The 24,857-nt window shown below is 38.4% G+C and overlaps 1 protein-coding gene across 1 annotated transcript in view; it reads left to right on the plus strand.

The window, feature by feature from the left end:
• Positions 1–1,165: 1,165 nt before the first annotated feature.
• terfa (telomeric repeat binding factor a) overlaps positions 1,166–24,857 on the plus strand; it is a 60,153-nt gene continuing 36,461 nt past the window's right edge. Inside the window, exons 1-5 of the mRNA XM_028809853.2 lie at positions 1,166–1,479; positions 13,493–13,588; positions 23,519–23,646; positions 23,999–24,085; positions 24,264–24,404. Coding sequence (XP_028665686.1) covers positions 1,269–1,479; positions 13,493–13,588; positions 23,519–23,646; positions 23,999–24,085; positions 24,264–24,404 — 663 coding nt within the window. The 5' untranslated portion in view covers positions 1,166–1,268. The remainder of the gene's footprint in view (positions 1,480–13,492; positions 13,589–23,518; positions 23,647–23,998; positions 24,086–24,263; positions 24,405–24,857) is intronic.

A 24,857-nucleotide genomic window follows, 5' to 3' on the forward strand; every position in this document is an offset into this window, starting at 1 on the left:
CACAGGATATTCATTGTTGAGGACCTGAGCAGATGGACCAGACCAAAAACACCCTTGTAACACCTGGCTGCAATAATATCCAACTGCAGAGCCAGAGCACCATACGTCACTGCAGGTATACACCAGCAGTTACAGAACTGAAGTTAAGGTTAATATAGTTAGCATGTAGGATAAATGATTAAGGTTTGGAGTTAGTTAATGTTAGTTGTTAGTGGGAATGGATGGTGTGTCTGCATGGGGGGGATTGCCAGCAGCGATTAAGAGCTATTCTGTTGCGTGGTGTGTGCAGTAATGTGCTGTACCAGGGTCTACTCCCTGACCTGACCTATACAATGGGATTGTGCCTTAGAAAGAGTTGGTACTTGCTTTGTGTCCAATGCTGAAGCCAAATGTTTTAAGTAAGATTAGAAAATGTATAGGTAAATCCCTACACTGACCCTTAATTAAATCCATCTATTCACCCATTTGCTAATTACACATCACTTAAATGTGTTTAGTGGAAACCAGAACCATTTGCTTTTTATTTAAATATAACAAATACAACTATAATAAATGGACGAAAAATTAACAATAATAAAACTAAACAAAACTTGAACAAACAGGTGCCAAAATTTTATGGATAACAATATAATTTACTAGTTATTAATCAGTCGTAAATGCCATATTTACAAAGTATATCAATCCGACCTGCGGTGGGCTGGCACCCTGCCAGGGATTTGTTCCTGCCTTGCACCCTGTGCCCAATACTATATACGACCTGCAGTTTTATTAACTACAAACCACTGACTTTGAGAATACTTTACACCCCCTAGTGTTTGCATAGCACCGCCTCTCAAATGCAACACAAGTGTTTTATTAAAAACATCGTAACGAAACCTCTCCCGCTCCATGTTACCATAGATAAAAAATGCACATGCATTTCAGACAGAAGTATACATTTTTTCAAAAAGCAGTTAAGAAAGTGACAAACCGGTGTATATTTAAAGTTCTACTAATCTCATAAAATTGAAGCAAAACAAAAGTCTACTGCGGATATGTAAATTAACAGTATGCAGGTGGCAAAGATTATGACGACGTCATGAAACAAAAATGTTTAAAGAACTGCACTGCCACTTCAACGCGTTTACTGACCAGTTCACTCAAAGCGTCCGAAAGAATGCAGTTGCCCTCTAGATGTAGTAATGGTAATGGTAATGGTAATGAATATCGCGCGAATATTCCGTCGCTAGAGCTGTGACGTCACAGAGAGTCGCCTCTGTTTTTGTATCATGGCGGGACGAAACGATGAAGAAGGTGTCTCCAACGCTGTGTCTGGCGATGCTGCTAGAAGCAGTACACCAGCTAATGTGGAATGTCCGACTTGGTCCCCGGAGTGCATTGTCCGTCACTGGGTTTTTGATTTTTATTTTTATCTAGGACTGAAAGCATTTGAGAATGGAGAACATGATGACTTCTGCCAGATTCGGGACGTGATTCAAGGTAATGCAATGAACGAATTACCTGGAGTTTCTTTGAAAATACGACGAAATAAACGAATTTCGCTGACAATGCTGTAGCCGTAAAAGTCTGTATCAAAGCAACATTGCTACATTTCCTTCTGTCATTTCCAAAATAATTAAATTGTATATCTGACAATTTGGTAACTGTAATGTAACTTATACGCTTTAAAGTAATATATTTAGTTATGGTGGTCCAGTCTCCTTTGCAGCGACGTCTTTCTTTTCCCAGCATTTGTATTTATATACATATAGTGTATCTGACATTTTTGTTTTTCATATGAACCTGTCAAGAAATGACAAGGCTACCCCAGAGGGAACAATTTTAATGTGCTTGAAGGATTATAAAATAACCAAGCAAAAAAAATTATACCAATTTTATTGTTCAGGGTGAGCTAGGTTTATTTTTTGTTATTTGATAATGCTCGGCCATTTCAAGCTATCGCGCGACTTTTACACTGTTTGACGGTTTTAACAAACGTCCTGTGTTCGGTTTCAGCGTGCTGGAGGATGGATGGATGGATTGAACTTGTTTGGTCCTCGTTACATCTTGTATTCTTTAATACAAACTAAGCAATTTTGGAGAAAAATAAAATACGAATCCAGTGAAAAATGTATTATTTTGGCCATAGTTTTTTTTTTTTAAATAGATTAATCTTCGATATCTCAAAACATAGTTAAAGTCCTGAATGTCTAATAGAGAGCCAAGTTAATACTTTTATATGTATATCGATGGTTTTCCTTTAGTAAAGATCTTGGCTGTCCTTTTTCCCTGATAAGATGATGTATGGGGCATGCCGTGACTTAGCTGGGAAGAGAATGTGGAGCAATTAAATGTGGTCCTCATATTTTATGAGTTTTTCCTGGTACACATGTGCTCATGCAATTCACTGGCAAACATGACATACGTAGTGCCACTTGTGTTGCACAGGGCATGATGAAGTACAGTATATAACTGCCATTGCAGAGGGTGGAACTACATTTATTTTAAGATGTTTTGAAGAAGAGGAACTGCAAATTATGAAGGCAAATTGCAGTCTACAGTATAAGAGAATTCCCAGTATTTATTAGGCACTCAAACAGTTAGTTTTATCCAATCCATTAAAATTCATTTTATAATCTTGGCACATTTTTTCTGTATTTTACAGTCCTAGTTCTGAGGTGTCAAGCACAACACAGTAACACCTTTTACATTGTATTATATATACAATAGTATAAAGAGGAGTTCATGATGGAGTCGGTGAATCTGAGGGGTCCAAGTTCTTTGGCCAAAACCCCAAATTAACATTGTGCCAAATGGCTGGTGTGAGGTTGTAGTTCTTGATTTTTTGGTTTCAGAAACTGATATTGGTCATAACGATTAAACAGCGGTGCTGTGTTCTCATTGTGATTTGTTCAGATACAACTTTGTAAACTTAAGCTGTATATTTATATTTTTTTTGGAGAGACAAGCCTTTTTTGTGCATACTATTTTGTGAAATTCATACTTATTTTGCTCAAAGTGTAACATTTACCGTTTTGACAGAAGCCTGGAAATTCTGCTGTATTGCTCTTAGGTACTTTATTATTTCTTACAGCATATATATGGTCCAATTTTTAGGTGTATTTGTTTGGATGCCCAGCTGTCTAAAGTATTCCAGTTTTGTAAATAACCCTTCTTACAATCAAATGTTGGACTTTGGTAATGGTATAAATTTTCATAGACTGGTAAACATAAACAGTTTCTTGTCTAAAATAATTGCAAATGTGTTTGTCTAGTGCCCAGCCGATATGGAATTTTTAGACTGTTAACGATATTAATATATTGGCAACAAATAGTATACATAGTGTATCTATATCGTTTGTGTGTTTGAGTATTAGGTTTCCTAAGAAAATATAATGAAAGAAAAGATGATAAATGTATAATGTTTTCACATGAAATGCTTCAATTTAACATTTAACCTAGTGAAACAACTTACTAATAACACAGAGTGCAGGCTGGTATGATTAAAAAATCTCTCAATATTTTTAAGCATTATGCAGATATACAACATACTGTATATCCCAATAATTATCTGTTTTCTCATTATTGGTAAACTGCATTCAATAACTATTATATATAGTAGCCTAATGGTTCTAAAGCAGCACATACTCATTTATTTTCATATCTTTGTGGCACCTGGCTCAAAGATGTCATATAGTGTACCTTTATGCATTATTATGTATGTATAATATAAACAAACTAATGTTTTTTACTAATTGTAATCAAAGATTAAATTTTATTTCTTTAGGTTTTTTCTGTAAAACAGTGCAGATATTTGGTCAGTACAAATTTAAACATATTCTCTCTCACACTTGCATTTAGTAATTGCGCAAGATAGAGATTTAAGAGGTCGATCTTGAGATTTTAAGAATGTCCTCAATGTTGCTATTCAGCTTAATGGGCATGAACATTACCCGGAACCTTATCAATACACTTGTTTTACCCACTTTGTCTTTCTTCCTCGGTATTTCCTCCTTTTGGAAAGAGAGAGAATACATAAAAGAGAGAGAATACACATATTGTAAGACAAAATAAGTCTCAATATTCCTAGTTCACCAGTGGCAGATATTAATGGAAGAAACAGCATTAGACAGAGTGGTGAATATCTAGTGAATATGTTTTGACTTCTGGATGTGTTTAGAAATAACAAGTCGTGAAAATTTCATTTAAGTTCATTAAGTTTAAATATTGCAAAACAAAATGATTTTAAACAAGTAGGATTTAGTAAAAAACTATCTATTTATTAAAATTGTGGGGGAAAAAAGCGCTTGCTCATAAATGATGACCATGTAGCAGAATATGTGAAATTCTGTTTACTAATGTTTCTGAAAGATGAAAAGAAAATGCAAAATCACCTCTTAAAATCAAGTGGAATTCTAGTTCAAATTTAAAATAACCACATAATTAGAATGAGTGGCACATAAACATCAGTACCATACATACATATATAGTCTGACCTGCTTAGTCCAGGGGTAGGCAACGTCGGTCCTGGTGAGCCGCAGTATGTGCAGGTTTTTGTTCCAACCCGGTTCTTTAACGAGAACTCAATTATTGCTGATGAAGCACATATTGCTTAAGTGACATTTTGATGCTTCATTTTAGTGGTCTCGCTTGTTAAGGTTCTCCAACCTTAATTGCTTATTTCAATCTTAAACTGCTGCATTCAGTGTTTTAATTGCTCCTTATTAGCAATAAGATGTAAAAGACAAAGCAGCCAGCAGTTCTCCAGCTAGCTTTTTTCCAATTACATCTGTGTGTGTTCCTCATGCACTGTTTGATTTAATAAAACACAAATGTGACAGACTGAAAATGATCTGTTTTAGGCTTCATATCATTTGGATGATATCCTTGGAAAGGAAAAAAAATCTACGATATAAGAGCCTTACATTGCACAGACTAACAAGCCATAAAATTAAATAAGGTCTGAGATTGGCAATGATTGGTTTCTAATTAAGCAATTGGGTTGGAATGAAAACCTGTAGCCACTGCGGCTCACCAGGACTGACGTTGCCTACCCCTGGCTTAGTCCAATTCAGAATTGCTGGGAATGGAGCTTATCCAGAGGCACCAAGCACAAGGGAGAAAACTCTTGACAGAGTACCATTCAATTGCAGGGTCCACTTAGACTCAATGTGAATCTTTGTTCACCCTAACCCAGTGTTTCCCAATCTCAGTCCTGTGGCTGCAGGTTTTTGTTCCAACCAGCTTCTATTTTTAATTGGACTCCTGGGCTAATTAAATGATGTGCTAGTTTTCTAATTTCTATATTGTTCCCAAAACACAGACCTTAGGAAATAAGTTTGGTAAAAATATTTATATTACAATGTACCAAGCAGTTATATGGGAATAATGTATTTTTTTCTTTTTAACAATATTTTCATCTTGATTTTCTACTTTTCTAGGTGTTCTAATTGTTTAATTAATCCATTATTTACTAATTAGTGGGTCTGATGCTGAAGTACTTGCAGCCTTTGATTATTCAGTGTTGTTTGCCAGCGTGGCTGCTCTGCTCATTTTCAATTGTCATTAATTAGATACAACGAAGGGGGAAAAACTGCACAGAGTGAGGGCAAAATATAATGACATCAACAAAAGAGAGTTAAGCATTTAAATCTATAGCAAAAGCAGAACTATTTCTAAATGTCTTATAAATGTAAAAATCATGCTGCTGTGCTTTTCTGAATGTAGAATAAAAGAAAAATAATACCAGCTAATTAAATGAGATCAGTGCTATATCAGGTGTTGTCACTGATTAGGAATCTGGTTGGAACAAAAACCTGCAGTCACGGGGGGGCCACAGGAGCGAGGCTGGGAAACACTGCCTTAACCTGTGTGTATTTGTGGAGAATACCCAAGCATCAGGAGTAAAATAATATATAAGATGATACAGAAGAATGTGCATAATCATTACAGCCCATGGCTTGGATGGGAATTGACCTCCAGACACTGGGTACATGAAGTAGGACTACTAACCAGTACGCTATTTTGCTGCCCATAAACATAAAATAATCGAAGGCATAATTTGTTTTTGTCTTCTCACCAAGAGAGAATTTTTTCCACTAATTTTCCTGACTAAAAGAGACTATAACTTGTTTTGCAGCTGTCTGCCTGTATGAAGCTCAACATTCTCAAGACATGCAGACTATTGACTGATTTTCTAACTCACAATCTGGAACTAAAATGTAATATGCAAAGAGTTTATCCTGAAATATGTAAACTATTTTTTTTTTTTTGTTTGTTTGTTAAAGTAAAGCACCTCTGTTTTGTAAGGATTTGTAAATACACCTAATTCACAGTCAGCAAAGCATATTGGCAAGGCTTATGTTTTGTCCAGAGTAACATGTGAGTCCTCTTTTGAAAGCTGATAGGATAAGGATTTTGGTTATGATGTTGGACAAAGACCTGCCAGACACTTTGATACAAATAAATGCTGTTGAATCTATAGCAAGATCATGTTTTAATGCAGTTATTGACAAATAAATTGTCCTCTTTAGCAATAGTTGTGTGACTTACACAGCCAACCCCTACTCTTCTTAGAGCTGATAAACTGGTGATTTGAACCTCCACATGACATTGATAGAAAAACAGATGCTGGAATATGGGATAAACCAACACTTTTTTCTGCAAGCTCACACCAAGTACAGTGTGAGCTTCATTGAGCAGTCACTGAGAAAAACATAAGTACACAACGATTAAAAAGCAGAACTTCTGTTCTATTTTTTTTTTTTTTAGTAGATAAATATCTGACTTTTGAAACAAGACAGTCTTAGCTTTCGAGGGAAAGCCTCATGCAAGCTTTGAGCAGACTGTGAATACAATAGGGAAAAGTAGGGAATCTTGGAGTATGGCATTTTAACAGAACAATTGTGAACTTCAAAGTGTGACAGTAAGTAAATGAACGATTTTTTTGCACCTTTTGTAAAATTTAGCCCCACCTTTAGTTCCAGGGTCAATGAATTTCTTTGAAGTTTAGAATTTTGAAGCCCCAATAATTGTTTTGCGCATTCTTTTTAGTGCTCAGTTCTCAATTGGAACAGTTTTTCAAACTGTGGCTGTGTATACTAGGCAAATAATTTAAATTGGTTTGTTTTGAAGAGTGAATTTGAACATAAAATTGATGATGAATCTATGAATACCAACTGATAAATTATTAGTGACCCCATATTGGCACAGTTTATCATGTCCTGATATTATTGGTCAGTTTATATTTTTGTCTTGGCATGGTGTTATTACAGTTCTGAACGCCCCAGACCGACCTAACAGAAGGGTTAGCTTTTAGTGCATTTGATTAACAGTATCTGTCTTTAACTTACTTCTTAATTGGTATAGAAAGATGTGCTTGCTTTTTCTAATTGGCTTCTTTATATTGTTATGTATGGCAGTAAAGCAAAAATGTAAGCACCATGAGAACCCTCAGTGGTAGGATGCGGTCGATGGTAGACTTCTTAGGCGTAAAGCCAGACTGTTCCGGTCGCTGGTAGGTGAGCAAGTGATCATGGATCCTATTGAGGACGAGCCTAGCAAGGACCTTACCCAGCACCGAGAGCAGTGTTATCCCCCTGTAGTTGCTGCAATCCAGGCGATCACCCTTCCATTTCCAGATAGAGACAAGTCGTATTTTCCAGTCAGTTGGGATGATGCCAGTCTCCCAAAAGGAAGCAAAGATTGCTTGCAATGCCAGGAGGACAGCCTTACCCCACCAGCCTGGAGAAGTTCAGCCTGGATACCACAGATCCCTGCAGCCTTTCCTCCCCTCAGCTGGTTTACCCACCTGTGCAATCTCAGTGAGATTGGGTGGTTCACACCTAATTGGAGGATCAACCTCAAGAACCGTGGACCCAGCAATATCCAACGTCCTAGCCAGAGGATCAGCTTTGAACAACTGCTCAAAGTTGTTGTTTTTACTCCTCTGTTCAATGCTTGTATGGACTGGGTGTTGGGCAGGGTCGTGGGGTCCAATGGCTGTGGGGCATCTGTTAGTGAAGAAAGATTCACGGATCTTGACTTTGCTGACAATGCTGTGATCTTCACGGAGTAAATGGAGGCTCTGATCAGAGCACTCGAGAAACTGAGCAAGGAGTCTTGAGTGTCTGGGCTTGCGAGTGTCCTGGATAAAAACCAAGATCCAGGCCAAGGATGAAGGTCCATGTCTTTAGAGTCCTGGTGCTTCCTGTCTTGCTATATGGTTGCGAGACATGGACGCTATCCAGTGACCTGAGACAAAGACTGGACTCTTTTGGTACTGTCTCCGTAAAAATCCTTGGATACCATAGGTTTGACTTTGTGTCTAATGAGCAGTTGCTCATGGAGTCCCGAATCAGGCACATTACCTGCATTGTGAGGGAGTGTCAGTTACGGCACTATGGCCATGTGGCGCATTTCCCCGAGGGTGATCCAGCTCGTAGGATCCTAATTGTTGGGTACCCGAGTGGCTGGACCAGGCCAAGAGATCACCCATGTAACACCTGGCTGTGGCAAGTAGAGGGTCATTTCCGGAGGGTGGGACTGGACTGCGTGTTTGCCTGGGGGGTTGCCAACTGGGATCCCAAGTTGTTTCGTTGTGTAGTGGGTGCGGCAACGCATTGTACCAGTGCATGCTCCCAGACTTGACTAGTATGTCCCAAACACTAAAAGAGTGTGTGCCATTCTTTTCTGCATTACTATATCCTTCTTTGTTGCAGAAGTGGGAGTGTTTTAGGTTTGCCAAAGAATATGAATGATTTAACCATGTAAAGTTTGCATTGGTTTAAGCGTAAATTTTCAAATTATTGATATTTAATTCCACCAACCAATACATAGCTTTTACAATACTAGGGGGCTCCGCCCCCTGCTCGCTTCGCTCGCCAACCCCTGGCGTTGGGACATGAGAAAGAGTCAGATGTATGAATTAGATATAGAATAGTGTGCAGCTTTGGATGATGCCCATAGAAATAACAAATAGAGTGTTTGTCATATATTAATGTTTTATTGGAATATTTCTTTGTATACAACATTAGTAGTAAAGATGGTGTCTTGTCCTTGAATGAGTCTTCCTTGGCATGGATTATTTATAATTTTAACTTTAACGTCAGATGAACGGCGAACACGTGAGAAGGCAACATAAAGTTGTCCATGTCCAAAAACGGGTTCAGAGAGGTAGATGCCAACCTTGTCCATGGTTTGTCCTTGTGATTTGTTGATGGTCATGGCAAATGCAGGTTTAATGGGGAACTGTCGGAGTTTCAATGTAAAAGGTAATTCTAGCTCAGAACTTGTAAGGTCAATTCTAGGAATGAGAACAGTATTGTTAGCATGTGATCCTGTAAGAACTGTTGCTTGAATAACATTGCGTGTCATGGTGTTGACGACTAACCGTGTGCCATTGCATAAACCCTGTTTTGTGTTAAGGTTTCTTAATAGCATGATTATTGTTCCGTTTTTAAGGGTAAGGTTGTGTTGTGGTAATCCGGCAGGGTTAATAGTGTTCAAATATTCTAAGGGGAAATTTATATGTTCATTGTCATCATCAGAGTCAACTTTGTCTGAGCTTAGAAAGATCTGTGTCTCTCCAGGAAGTAATGAAATGACTTGGTTATTAATGTGATTAACATTAATATTTTTTGGACATAATATAGTGCGTTGTGTTAACAGGGGTATTTGGTCTAATGTGATTGCTGTTCCAAATATCTCTTTTACTAAGTCGTCTGAGATAAAGGATTGTGGAATGGAAATAATATCTGGGTGAAGTCCATCTGTATTTGTGAGTGTACCATTTCCCAGTTGTATTAGCCAACTGTTATATTCTGGATCTGGACATCGCATGTTTTGTACCAACTGTATTGTTTTAAAGCAATGCCAATTGTCTGCGTATTTTAAGGTGGACTGAACAATAGCTGAGCGCATGGCATGTGGAACAATAGCTAAGCATTGTCTAAAATCTCCTCCTAATAAAAGAACTTTTCCTCCAAAGGGAATATTATTATTCATCAACGTTTGTAGAAGTTTATCAATGGTGTTGAGTAAGTGACTGGATGCCATTGTACATTCATCAATAATTATCAGTTTTGCAAGACGGATGTCTCGGGCATTGCTACTGTGAATGTTCATAGTGGATACTGATGTCTCTGTGATTGGGACCGGTATTTTGAATATTGAGTGACATGTACGACCATTTATTAACAGATTTGCTGCCACTCCGGTTGTAGCAGATGCGATAATCATCTGTTGTCTTGCAGCAAAGAAATGTATAAGTGTTTCATAAAGGTATGTTTTTCCGCTTCCTCCAGGGCTGTCAAGAAAGAAGCATTTGGGTATAGGGCTGTTGTCCTCCGTGGCATGAATAATTTGTTGAAAAGCATCAGATTGTAATTCATTTAAAGAGGAAAGCATAGTTTGTGCAATTCGTTCTTCTTGTTGTAGATCAATAGGTGTGTAATTTATATCCGGTAAGGAATCTGGAACATTTGGTAAATGGAAGTTTTCCAATGTATACCCAAGGAGCATAAGAGCCAATCCTTCCTGTCCAGTTGGAAATAATATGGGGTATGTTAAAGTATCAAGAAGCGGAAAGCAAATGTCTATGCGTTTGAATGTAGGTGTGTTGTTTTTATCAGGACGTAAATGTAGAACAATATCTCTGTGAAATGGAGGCTCACCATCTTTACTTTGAAAGACAATTGCCACTTCATTAACGACGGGCAGATTGTATCGTCTTGGATCTTGTTCTTTGTCCTTTATCAAGACCAAAGCAATTGTAGTTGCTGCTATACCTTCTGCATTTGCTTTTGTATTTGCCTCCTTTTCAACTTCATGTAGCATTTTTATAGACTTAGCTAATGGGTGATTGTTTATGACATGAGTGACGTTTCTCATTATAAGCTCTGTGCATTGTTTGTTTTCAGGAAGGTTCATGCGTTGATAGATCGCCTCATCCGGATCTAGGATGTAGATTTGTGCATATTTGCGTTGTTGATTTGTTTCAGGGTGCACTGTTCCAATGCGATGCAATATTTGTCCACATATGCGAAAGCAGTATGGGCCATTGCCTTTTGGTGGCCTGATATTTACTCCGGTAGATGCAAAAGCAAATGAACTATTGTAGGATCTAATACAGTTCATAAAGTTTTTACTTTCAGGCACATCGTTAGTTAGAAGCTTCTTTAGATATTCAGGATATGAATGTAAAGGAGGCAGTGTAATCTGACCTTTTTGACAACAACGTGTAAATTCATTATTTGTATTGCCAGTTGTTTCTTCTGTGAAGTTAAGTGAATGACAATGATTGCAAATGACATTCATTAATCCCAATGAATTTTCCTCAATAGTGGATTCCTTATTGAAGGCGTTTTCAGCCAATTGTCGTAAGCGTTTAACAGGTGCGTGGCGTTGATGACCGCGACGGGCATGTTTTGCTTTTTGCGGTTGCTTGCCTTTTTGTTGCATGTCCATTATTTGTGACGCGTTATTTTTTTCTTTTTTTTTATTCGCCTCGGCTTTGCGCAAAGTCCGTTTCACGTGTTTCGTGCTTTCCCCTCGTTTGAGTACTCTTTTATGTGCCTTTTCCTTATTTTGGTGCTTGTTGAGCCTCATTTTTGTGACTCCTTTCTGTATGTGCTCACTCCTGTTTTCTGTGCTCTTGTCGGACTCTTTTTGCGCCTGCGTCTCTCGCGGCCCCTCATCCGCCTCTCTCCCCCTCTTTGTGTGTGTCCCGTCCCTTGCTTGTAGGGTCTGTGGGGTGGTTTTGTGTTCTTTTTTTTGGTCTTCCATGGGCTTGTTGAATCCCCCTCTTGGTGTGTGTCCCGTCCCGTGCCTGTAGGGTGGCGGGGGTATGGTCGTGCCTTGCTATTGTGCGCTCGTCTGTTCTTTTTTTTGTGGTGTGTTTAGTTTCGTGTGCAATGTGTTTCGTGCTTTCCCCTCGTTTGAGTACTCTTTAATGTTTTTTTTTCCTTATTTTGGTGCTTGTTGAGCCTCATTTTTGTGACTCCTTTCTGTATGTGCTCACTCCTGTTTTCTGTGCTCCTGTCGGACTCTTTTTGCTCCTGCGTCTCTCGCGGACCCTCATCCGCCTCTGTCGCCCTCTTTTGTCCGCCTTTCTCGGGTCCTCAGCCGACTCTCGCGGACTGTTTGTTGCGCCGGCGCAGTACGTCTTTTTGCAGCTACGGCCCATGGCCGGATGTGCCTGCGTCCATCATCCGGTTTAGCATTCTCGGTTAGTAATATGGATATTATGTTCATGTTACTGTACATTAAAACATTAAAAAGATTCAGACAAGAACCGGTCATTCTGCCTAGCAAAGCTTGCCAGGCCTATCCACTTAATTCCTCCAAGACATAATTTTGAAGGTCCTTAAATTTTATTGTCTACCACAATACTTTAACTTATGTTAACTTATTCCATGTGTCTATGGTTCTCTATGTAAAGAAAAATTTCCTAATACTTGTGTTAAATTTAACCTTAACACATTTTCAATACCCTAGAGCTGTTGCAGGTACATGTAACTGACTGAAAATACTAGCTGAACAAGTAGCTGACTAAAGCTGATTAGCCTTGTGTTTTGTTATTGATCGTATTGTAATGTATTTGTCTTCCATATATCTCAAATGTGAGAGATTCCTTCCAGCCTTGCAATTCTGAATGTTCTGTGGATCAGATCAAGCTACCATGTAGTTACAGTTGAAAGATTGCTAGATAAATCAAAAGCATTTAAAACTGTGAATAATAGCAGGTTGTGTTTTATTTGTATTTTTTCAATATACAAGTATGAGATAATATGTTAATTTAAATAATGTATACTTTATCTTTTCTTGTTTTCTTTATTCAAAGTTGTTTAAATAGCTTTTTACATTGCATGTTCTTAGTAAATATTAAATATGATTTTTTTTTGTTGCAAATTGTACACATTTGCTCAGTTGTTTACACTGCTGCCCCATTGCCCATTAGACGTGTTTTCAACTCTTGGCATAGTCACTCTAAATAGTGTTTGCATGTTTTTCTATGGGTACTGTGGTTTTTTTCTACATTTTAAAACATTGTTTATAAGGTTATTAGCATCTACAGTATAAATTGGTCTGTTTGAGTGAGCGTGAATATGTGCAGTATGGTCCTATCCAAAGTTGGTTTTCTGCCTCTTGTCTCTTTTTGCTGTTGGCTTGTAATTTTAAATTGTGGGTTCATAAAACAGAAAGGTTGTTAATTTTAATTATTGTCATTGTAAATCTTATAGACTTTACACACAAATTGAACACTTACATTAATTTAAATTTACATCTTTTATTTTAATCTGCAGTTTATTTTACAGAATTGTGTGCCTAATTTTCATAGAATTGACTTTTTGCTCTTCTTGCACAGTACCATTCTTGCCCTTTAACTAATATGATTTAATGGTTGTATTCTAGATTAGTGAGATCATCCAGTTTCTGGTCTGTGGTTTTTCACATTGTATTGAAACTCATTTATATTTAGGTTTCCTCATTTACAATATTGTTTTCTGTTTAGGCATGTTATGCCAGCCATTGAGGCTTGAAGAGTATGTCACCAAGAAGCTCCGTGTCTTGCAGCTTTTGTCAAGAATTAATGAAGGACAGAATCTTGGTAAAAGGATGAATTTCATGTTTGTTTATTTTGTTTTTAATACTACTTTTATCTTATTGTTTTTATAATTTCCAACTAGTGTTTCTGCCTTTTCCAAAAGAATACTGAAACCACTATGCTGTTTACCAAGGTTTAATTTCTGTTTATAGTTGCTTCAGATTACTTGTAAATATTATTCTACTGCTTATCTTTGTTTCATTTTCAAGTTATTTTATGCCTTGTTAACCTCCTTAGTGTTAGACCAGAGTGTTACTTGGACTGCGAAAACAGTGCTAAAAGTGTTAGTCCTGAGTGTCACTTGGGCAACTGTACAGATGCATCTTACGTAAGCATTAGAACCGAGAATCATTTGGGCTGTAAAAGTGCTGTCAGTGCTGCCGTTCTTTGGAGAAATTATGTCTGAGTGCAGGATTTCACTAATTATGAAATATCCAAACTTTACCAACAATGAAGACTTTGATGAGAATACCCATCCACCACCCAAGCTGAAGAAAATTTGGGAGATATACCAGACTATTGTAGAAAAATCTCGGAGCATTTATATTCCAGACTGTGATGTCAACATTGACTAAAGTCTCATGGCTTTAAGGGTAGACTGTCATTGATATAGTACATCACATCAAAAGAGCAAGATTTGGCATAAAGTTTTATGAGCTTTGTGAATCTTAAACGGGATACATTTAGAATTTTGTTCTGTACACAGGGAAAGGGACAATGTTTGATCTGAAATACAATCAGTATGGCGTTGCTTCGTCATTGGTGCTGACTTTGATAGATGTCATGCCAGATCAAGGTTACTGTTGTAACCATGGACAATTTTTATACTTCGCCAGACCTATTTGACATCTTGCTGCAAAGAAGTACTGACACATATGGAACAGTGCATCCCAACCATCATGGCATGCCCAAAGACTTTGGCAGAGCTAAATTACAGTGAGGTGCGCTAGTAGTTTGGCAAAAGGGTAAAGTGCTTGCACTGAAATGGAAAAACAAGAAAGATGTTTGTCTTCTTAGCACCATACATAATGCAGTTACAGTCAATGCACAAGCAAAAGGCAACAAGCAGTTCACAAATCCTTGTGCTGTAGTTGACTACAATAGCACAATGGGTGGTGTATATCTTGCGGATCAAGAATTGATTCTCTATCCCTTTTATACGGAGGCAGCAAAAGATACAGTACAAAAAATATTTCATCTGATGGAACAGTGCATTTGGAATGCATTCAATCGTCTTACACTTTCACCAGGTTTTTATTTGTATATCTTGTGCAGACTTTACATGCCAGCTTGTAGAACAAATCATTGCCACACATCCAACGGCCACACTACCACTAAAGAGATACGGCCGACCCGGCACATAGCAGATCAATCCAGAGCGACTTATTGGTAGAGATTTTATTGATTATATACTTCCACCTCATATTTGTGCAGTGTGCTGTTCAAAAACTGATAAATCTGGAAAGAATATCCAAAAAGAAACACACCATTATTGTCCCGACTGTGACGTTGGATTGTGTCTTTCACCGTGCTTACCACACAAGGGATTCATTTTGAGATAATATGCTGTTTTGGCATCATTAGTAGTAGTAGCAGTATTACTGTTATTATTTTTATTATTATTGTTCATAATTATTTTTATTCATCATCATTATTATTATTACCATTATTATACTTTTGAGATTTAATAAAAATGTAATTTTTCATGCCAAAAAAGATGCAGCGCAACCCTGAGGAGATTATAGACAGTGAGCATACCCACAAATAATACATATGTACAAATTTCAATTTAAATCACATTAACTAAGGGCACATCTACAAAAAATAGACATACAGTACTCATTGTTACTCTTTATTGAATTACATTTTATAAGTTGTGATAATCAATTGGATGTCAGAACACTTGTTTTCATAATGTGTTAAAACTATTGAAAGGAGGTAAAAATTACAGGAATACATTTGCTTTTAAGGTGAGGTAGTAATCATGTTATTGATAAAAGGGAGTTTCACATACAGTGGTGTGAAAAACTATTTGCCCCCTTCCTGATTTCTTATTCTTTTGCATGTTTGTCACACAAAATGTTTCTGATCATCAAACACATTTAACCATTAGTCAAATATAACACAAGTAAACACAAAATGCAGTTTGTAAATGGTGGTTTTTATTATTTAGGGAGGAAAAAAAAATCCAAACCTACATGGCCCTGTGTGAAAAAGTAATTGCCCCCTGAACCTAATAACTGGTTGGGCCACCCTTAGCAGCAATAACTGCAATCAAGCGTTTGCGATAACTTGCAATGAGTCTTTTACAGAGCTCTGGAGGAATTTTGGCCCACTCATCTTTGCAAAATTGTTGTAATTCAGCTTTATTTGAGGGTTTTCTAGCATGAACCGCCTTTTTAAGGTCATGCCATAGCATCTCAATTGGATTCAGGTCAGGACTTTGACTAGGCCACTCCAAAGTCTTCATTTTGTTTTTCTTCAGCCATTCAGAGGTGGATTTGCTGGTGTGTTTTGGGTCATTGTCCTGTTGCAGCACCCAAGATCGCTTCAGCTTGAGTTGACGAACAGATGGCCGGACATTCTCCTTCAGGATTTTTTGGTAGACAGTAGAATTCATGGTTCCATCGATCACAGCAAGCCTTCCAGGTCCTGAAGCAGCAAAACAACCCCAGACCATCACACTACCACCACCATATTTTACTGTTGGTATGATGTTCTTTTTCTGAAATGCTGTGTTCCTTTTACGCCAGATGTAACGGGACATTTGCCTTCCAAAAAGTTCAACTTTTGACTCATCAGTCCACAAGGTATTTTCCCAAAAGTCTTGGCAATCATTGAGATGTTTCTTAGCAAAATTGAGACGAGCCCTAATGTTCTTTTTGCTTAACAGTGGTTTGCGTCTTGGAAATCTGCCATGCAGGCCGTTTTTGCCCAGTCTCTTTCTTATGGTGGAGTCGTGAACACTGACCTTAATTGAGGCAAGTGAGGCCTGCAGTTCTTTAGACGTTGTCCTGGGGTCTTTTGTGACCTCTCGGATGAGTCGTCTCTGCGCTCTTGGGGTAATTTTGGTCGGCCGGCCACTCCTGGGAAGGTTCACCACTGTTCCATGTTTTTGCCATTTGTGGATAATGGCTCTCACTGTGGTTCGCTGGAGTCCCAAAGCTTTAGAAATGGCTTTATAACCTTTACCAGACTGATAGATCTCAATTACTTCTGTTCTCATTTGTTCCTGAATTTCTTTGGATCTTGGCATGACGTCTAGCTTTTGAGGTGCTTTTGGTCTACTTCTCTGTGTCAGGCAGCTCCTATTTAAGTGATTTCTTGATTGAAACAGGTGTGGCAGTAATCAGGCCTGGGGGTGGCTACGGAAATTGAACTCAGGTGTGATACACCACAGTTAGGTTATTTTTTAACAAGGGGGCAATTACTTTTTCACACAGGGCCATGTAGGTTTGGATTTTTTTTCTCCCTAAATAATAAACACCATCATTTAAAACTGCATATTGTGTTTACTTGTGTTATATTTGACTAATGGTTAAATGTGTTTGATGATCAGAAACATTTTGTGTGACAAACATGCAAAAGAATAAGAAATCAGGAAGAGGGCAAATAGTTTTTCACACCACTGTATATATTTCTAAAGAGTTTTCAATGAGTTTTTGATGAAAGTCATGTCACTTTTCAGAAATGCTGCTGTTTTCCACTCCTTAGTCACTGGATCTGTTACCTTAAATGAGTCACAGTGCAATGCAAAGTATTAGATTGTTTCTGAATTCTCACACTGATTCCATATCGGTTAATGTGCCATGCATGTATTGTAACGAGTGGGTCATTTTGGCTATCAATCAGTGTGAAACATTACGGAATAATAACATGAGCACCATGCAAAAGTAAGCAAACACAGTAGATAACTTGGTTTCAGTTTACTTACTTTCAAAAGTTGATAGCCTTCTGGTCTACTACTTGTTCAGTTATGACTGAATGGTGAAATGCAGCTCCAACTCCATTTAATTTAATGATAACATCACCATCGATGATCTGGGGCCTCATGCATAACACTGTGTGTAGAATTCACACTAAACATGGCGTAAGGACAAAAGCGGAAATGGGTGTACAGTGATCCCTCGCTATATCGCGCTTCGCCTTTCGCGGCTTCACTCCATCGCGGATTTTATATGTAAGCATATTTAAATATATATCGCGGATTTTTCGCTGCTTCGCGGGTTTCTGCGGACAATGGGTCTTTTAATTTCTGGTACATGCTTCCTCAGTTGGTTTGCCCAGTTGATTTCATACAAGGGACGCTATTGGCAGATGGCTGAGAAGCTACCCAACTTACTTTCTTTCTCTCTCTCTCTCTCTCTCTTGCGCTGACGTAGGGGGGTGTGAGCAGGGGGGCTGTGTGCAGCTGCTTCCTGAAGGACAAGCTGCACGGTGCTTCGCATTCTTAAAAGCTCAAAGGGCACGTATTGATTTTTGACTTTGTTTTTCTGTGGCTCTCTCTCTCTCTCTCTCTTCCTGCTCCTGACAGAGGGGGTGTGAGCTGCCGCCTTCAACAGCTTTGTACCGGCGGTGCTTCGCATACTTAAAAGCCAAAAAGCCCTATTGATTTTTTTTTTTGACTGCTTGCTTTGTTCTCTGTCTCCTGACGCGCACTCCTTTGAAAAGGAAGATATGTTTGCATTCTTTTAATTGTGAGACAGAACTGTCATCTCTGTCTTGTCATGGAGCACAGTTTAAACTTTTGAAAAAGAGACAAATGTTTGTTTGCAGTGTTTGAATAACGTTCCTGTCTCTCTACAACCTCCTGTGTTTCTGCGCAAATCTGTGACCCAAGCATGACATTCTAAAAATAATCATATAAACATATGGTTTCTACTTCGTGGATTTTCCTATTTCGCGGGTGGCTCTGGAACGCAACCCCCACGATGGAGGAGGGATTACTGTACGCACAAAAAATCCAGATGCATAAATCTTCCACTACATAAATCCTGGTCACCGTGAAAAGTGACGCACGCATACGCGCCTGCCGCCACTCCCCAACTCCTACCAGAATTACACCTCTTTGAATATGCAAATCAATATAAATACCCCTTAAGCTCAGCATTCTGTGAAAAGATAATGGCAAAAGCTCGGGGGAGAAAATAGAAAAATAATAATAATAATAATTCTTTGCATTTATATAGCGCTTTTCTCACTACTCAAAGCGCTCAGCAATTGCAGGTTAAGGTTTCAGCAAATACCAAGTGGAGGCAAGGAAAAATGTACTATTTGTTGGTTAAACAGTGGTATAGACAACCAAAGGAAGTTGAGCGAGTGACATAGTGTTGGAGAAATTCGAAAGTCGCACAGTGCCCGAAATAAAAAAAGTTGTCACATATCAAAGCTGCTGTGAAAAGGTGAGTCATAGCCCACCGTCTGAGAGTCATTTGGAAGCTTATTAGGGTACAGAGAAAAGAAAAAAAAATAGGCACACTGTGGGGAAAAAAGCTCAATGTCCACTTTAATTACGTAGTTCATTTTGTCATTAAAGTAGAACATCATAAACTTCATCTTAAAATCGTTTAATTTACTAGTTTCTCATATACTATCGTAACTAAAGTAGCATGTTAAATGCTTTGTTTTGTATGTGTTCTTTTATGTGCTCTGTGTGTGAATCACTACGTGCTTCTTAAGCAGGCTTTCTCTTACGCCGACAGGACACAGAATACATTACATTTTTTGATATTACAGCTCTCTGAATAATTTAAATACTGAGATGTATACTTGATATTATTTTCATGATAGGAATTAAAGCATGTATTAAACATGGGAACATGGTGGCACAGTGATAGTGACGAACTGGCGCCCCATCCAGAGGTTGTTCCTGCCTCCCGCAAGATGCTTGCTGCACCGTGTCGCAACCTTCGATGAAATAATTTATTGCAGCAGTGCTGTGCTAACCAATTCCTGTCCTTACTTTTCTTTCTCCAAGTATCCAATCGCCACACAATCAATTCTGTAATAGATGTCAAGCCATCTGTAAGCTGAGAACACCGATTCTTCAAAACTTCTAAGGAACATTGAAATATCTTTGTAGTACATGTTTAATTATTCTATCTATCTATCTATCCAGTGTCGCGCCAGTCCCAGCAAGCATACAGCGTGAGGCAGGAACAATCCCTGAACGGGGCGCCAGCTCGTCGCTAGCGCTGTGATACCATGTTCTCACATAGATAGATAGATAGATACTTTATTAATCCCAAGGGGAAATTCACATACTCCAGCAGTACCTTACTGATACAAAAAACAATATTAAATTAAAGATTGATAATAATGCAGGTAAAAACAGACAATAACTTTTATATAATGTTAACGTTTACCCCCCCGGGTGGAACTGAAGAGTCGCATAGTTTGGAGGAGGAACAATCTTCTCAGTCTGTCAGTGGAGCAGGTCAGTGACAGAAATCTGTCGCTGAAGCTGCTCTTCTGTCTAGAGATGACACTGTTTAGTGGATGCAGTGGATTTTCCATAATTGATAGGAGCCTGCTGAGCGCCCGTCGCTCTGCCACAGATGTCAAACTGTCTAGCTCCATGCCAACAATAGAGCCTGCCTTCCTCACCAGTTTGTCCAGGCGTGAGGCATCTTTCTTTTTAATGCTGCCTCCCCAGCACACCACCACGTAGAAGAGGGTGCTCGCCACAACCGTCTGATAGATCATCTGCAGCATCTTATTGCAGATGTTGAAGGACGCCAGCCTTCTAAGGAAGTATAACCGGCTCTGTCCTTTCTTGCACAGAGCATCAGTATTGGCAGTCCAGTCTAATTTATCATCCAGCTGCACTCCCAGGTATTTATAGGTCTGCACCATCTGCACACAGTCACCTCTGATGATCACGGGGTCCATGAGGGGTCTGGGCCTCCTAAAATCCACCACCAGCTCCTTGGTTTTGCTGGTGTTCAGGTGTAGTTGGTTTGAGTCGCACCATTTAACAAAGTCATTGATTAGGTCCCTATACTCCTCCTCCTGCCCACTCCTGATGCAGCCCACGATAGCAGTGTCATCAGCGAACTTTTGCATGTGGCAGGACTCCGAGTTGTGTTGGAAGTCCGATGTATATAGGCTGAACAGGATCGGAGAAAATACAGTCCCTTGTAGCGCTCCTGTGTTGCTGACCACAATGTCAGACGTGCAGTTCCCAAGACGCACATACTGAGGTCTGTCTTTAAGATATTAATTGTTAACAATATAGATTATTTCCATCCATTTTCCAACCCGCTGAATCCGAACACAGGGTCACGGGGGTCTGCTGGAGCCAATCCCAGCCAACACAGGGCACAAGGCAGGAACCAATCCTAGGCAGGGTGCCAACCCACCGCAGAATATAGATTATTTAAATGATGTTAACATTGTATCTGTATAATGTAATAAATATACTTTGCTGCATTTAATCTTAAAATGATATCAAGAGTTCCAAATCTAGGAAATCTAAATCGACTTAGAAGCCATTCATCATCACATGTAAATACATGCTTTATAAAGTGGCTCAGGTTGTTCAATATTATAACTGTAGTGCAAGTTTACAGTGAGGTAAGTGTACTTATAAGTTCATACATTTCTACAAGGAGCACTTGATGGACTGATTGAGTGCATTTATAGTTCTTGGGATGAAACTGTTTTTGAGCCGCGAGGTCCTTACAAGAAAGGCTCTGAAGCATTTGTCGTTTGCGAGCAGTCCAATAGACTGTGTGCATGGCTGAGGCAGCATGTGCTTGATGCTGTATGCCGATAATTCTCTTTCCGATCAGCTGCTGTAGAGCTGTGATTTCTCACTCAGATACAGTAGGATAAATACTTTGAGTGATGCACTGACAGTGACAATGCTAAAGCAGCTATGGTATTTGGAATAGTTTGGCCATTCCATGGACCATTATATTGTTACAGGTTAAGTAAATCAGATGCCTTAAACTAATAAACAATATGCGGTTAATTTCAGTGTATTTGATAAAGCCGTGTCAGGGATGTGGATCTAAAAATAAAGGGAAAACACACTGGAACAAAAGCACTGCTTTGACGCTGGGTGCTGCCAGTTTTCAAAACCGAGCGGAGAACTTGCATACACCAGGGATTGAGCTAGCGTGAAAATGTGTGTGGCTTTACGCCAAGTTTAGTTTTTATACATCGTGAAGTGAGTGTGGAAACGGGTGTACACAACATTTTTGTGCGTACACACTGTTTATTCATGAGGCCCATGGTCACCAGCCAAACTACCACCCTTTATTTAGGATATACAGTGGCATGTAAAAGTTTGGGAAACCTTGCTTAAAACGTTTGTTGTTGTGAATAGTTAACTGAGCAGAATATGAGCTGATCACCAAAACGCATAAAGCAGAGGTCCTCAATCACAGTCCTGGGGGGCCACAGTGGCTGCAGGTTTTTCTCTAACCCTGTTGCTTAATTAGAAATCAATTCTTGCCAATAATTTAATGTCATGACTCATGGCTTATTAGTGCTTTAACTCTGCTATGTCAGATAATTCTCATATCCTAGATTTTCTTCCCCTTTCTAAGGATATCCAAAGGATTTGAAGGCTAAAATGGATGAGTAATTCTCAGTCTTTCACTTTTTTCTCTTCACTTTCCTTCCAAGTATTTAATTAAACCCAATAGTACATGATAAATACATACAGGTATAAATGGTAATAAGCTAAATGGAGAAATGCTGGTCTATTTTTTTCATTTGCATGTTATTGCTAATTAGGAGCAATTAAAAATCAAGAATACAGCTGTTTAAGACTAAGCAATAAGCGTTCAAAATCTTAGAGTGAGACATCTAAAGTGAAGCATAAGTGTTACTTGAGCAACAACTGCTTCTTATTAAGCAATTGGGTTGGAGGAAAAACCTGCAGCCACTATGGCCCTTCAGGACTGTGAGTAAAGACCCTTGGCATAAAATTAAAGGTGACACAAGGTGACAGTACCAATGAATGATGGAAATATAATGTAATCTAGCTTAAAGTACTAAAGAAATGTGTGAGCTTTATGCCTTTTGGTGATCAGTTCACCTTTTGCTCACTTAACTATTCACAGTATCAGACATTTTAAGCAAGGGTGGGTGCCCAGACTTTTGCATGCCACTGTAGATAAACCATAGCCATGAAGGTATGAACTTGGTCAGCAATGAAGACCAGATGTACTTTGCCAGTCAGTGTGTATCAGGGACCTTAGTGTTTTCCAGGAAAATATTTCCCCACACTGCCACCACCAGCCTGTACTGCAGACACCAAGCAGAATGGTGTCTTGCTCTTATGTTGTTTGTTCCAAATACTTTTATCAGTGATGGAAAAGTATCCTGAATTCATCCTCCTAGCCATGTTTTTTCCACTCCTCTGCATTCCAGTTATGTTGACATTGTGCCATCTGGATCTGCACTCATTTGTGTGTGTTTTTTTTTCCCCACTGACATCATCAGCATCCAAAATGGTTTTCAGTTGTTATGGCACATTTGAGATAAAGTGGTACACTCTGAGATGTCATTCTGCATACCACCGTTGAATGTAGATGTAATTCTCCAGGTTGTGGCCCATATGTTTGCTTATATAAATCGCAATTCTCCTTTGACCTCACTGATTCACAAGATGTTTTTATACAAAGGACCACCTATTTCTGGTAGTGTTTTTTTGTGTTTCACACAATTATCAGTAACCCCTTTGAAATGGTTGTGTGTGAAAACCAGTGAATTTAGAATTTTTATGAAGGTGGAGAGTGTAACTTATAAAGTGGCAGCTAGATGACCGTTTTATTTAATGTATAATAATTTTTTATTTGTCTGGTGTTGGTTTTGCATTACTAGTTTGTTGGAGCACATTACAGTATGTGCTTGTAAAAGTAAACTTGAACTGATTTTATTTGATAAAGATTTTAAGATATACATTTTATTTTTTAACAGATTGTATATTTGAAATAGATGAGCAGACACCCCTTGAGTCTGCTTTGAATATACTAAAGATGACCTGTGAAGAAGTAGCACTACCAAAGGCTGAAATTGACAATGCTAAAAGACTTGTCAGAAAAATGGTAAAGTGTTTTTTATGCATATAGCTTATTTGCATATGCACATGAACATCCATCTGTCTGTTGTGTGTAATGTAAAAAATTATTACTTAAAGTATGCATAACTGTTACCATTTGGCTGCCTGTAATCCTATCTGAGGTGTAGTTCCTATTAATGAATAAGGTTGAAATTAAAATTGACAGCATTTGGATCTGTTTATTTACTTGGATTTTTACTTTTCAAAATCTTCCGTTAACTGCACAATATTTTGTAAAATTGAAATCTAATGGCTGTTTTTTGCATTTGTATTTCAAAAGAAAGAAAAAAAACTTGCATACTTCATTGCTGTCTTCTTAACCTGTATGTTGCTTGCAGGCAGTGATTGTTTGCATTCAACAAAACAACTTTGAAAAAGCGCAGAATATACTGAAGAAGCATTTTCCACCAGGTCAGGATCTTCAGGTCAGATTAGTATATTCAGTTCTTATATATTGATTTACATGCTTGAGTGGTTGAATTTTTACATAAAGTTTAAAGGTGTTGCATTTCAGCTTTTTCAGTGTTTGTTAGTAGTATTCTTATTGCTTCATAGCAGAAAGCATATTGTTTCTGTGTCCAATCACTGCTTTTGCTTTTTTAGAAAGCAGAGTTTATGGACTTGATTCAGCAAAAAAATAACAGCCATCCAAGTCTTGAAGAAATGACATATGAGCATTTTCGGGAAAAAATGTATAGGTTTTGTCAGACTATTATCACTGTGTCTGAACCTATTCTTCTTAAGGTTTGTATACAGTTAAAGCTACATTTACATAAAAGTCAATAACATGTGAATGTGCATGTGTGCATTTATATGTAAAACATACTGATGGGGAAAATAAAAACGCTGCATTGTCCGGAATGAGAAAACAATAGTTATTGCTTGTGTTTGTTCACAGGAAGATGACAGTTTAGTGCCTGGCCTGCAGTACAACTTGTGCAGTGAGGCTTTGCAACTTGCCCGGCACATAAAAAAGCTAGTTAGGTACAGTATTTACAAATGAGGCCAAGGTGGAATAATGCTTGATCATGTAACCTTCCAAAAACCCTTAATTTTAAGCAATTGTCATAGCTAGACAAAACCCACATTTAGTCCATTTTCTCTGCATTCCTAATGCATTGAATGTCACCAGGAGCTAGGAAGAAAGACATTGGCATGCTGGTGCATGTGCCAACATTGCCCCATATCTCCTCTGTG

The sequence above is a fragment of the Erpetoichthys calabaricus genome, chromosome 9 (genome assembly GCF_900747795.2).
Source record: "Erpetoichthys calabaricus chromosome 9, fErpCal1.3, whole genome shotgun sequence".
In the NCBI taxonomy this organism is placed as follows: domain Eukaryota; kingdom Metazoa; phylum Chordata; class Cladistia; order Polypteriformes; family Polypteridae; genus Erpetoichthys; species Erpetoichthys calabaricus.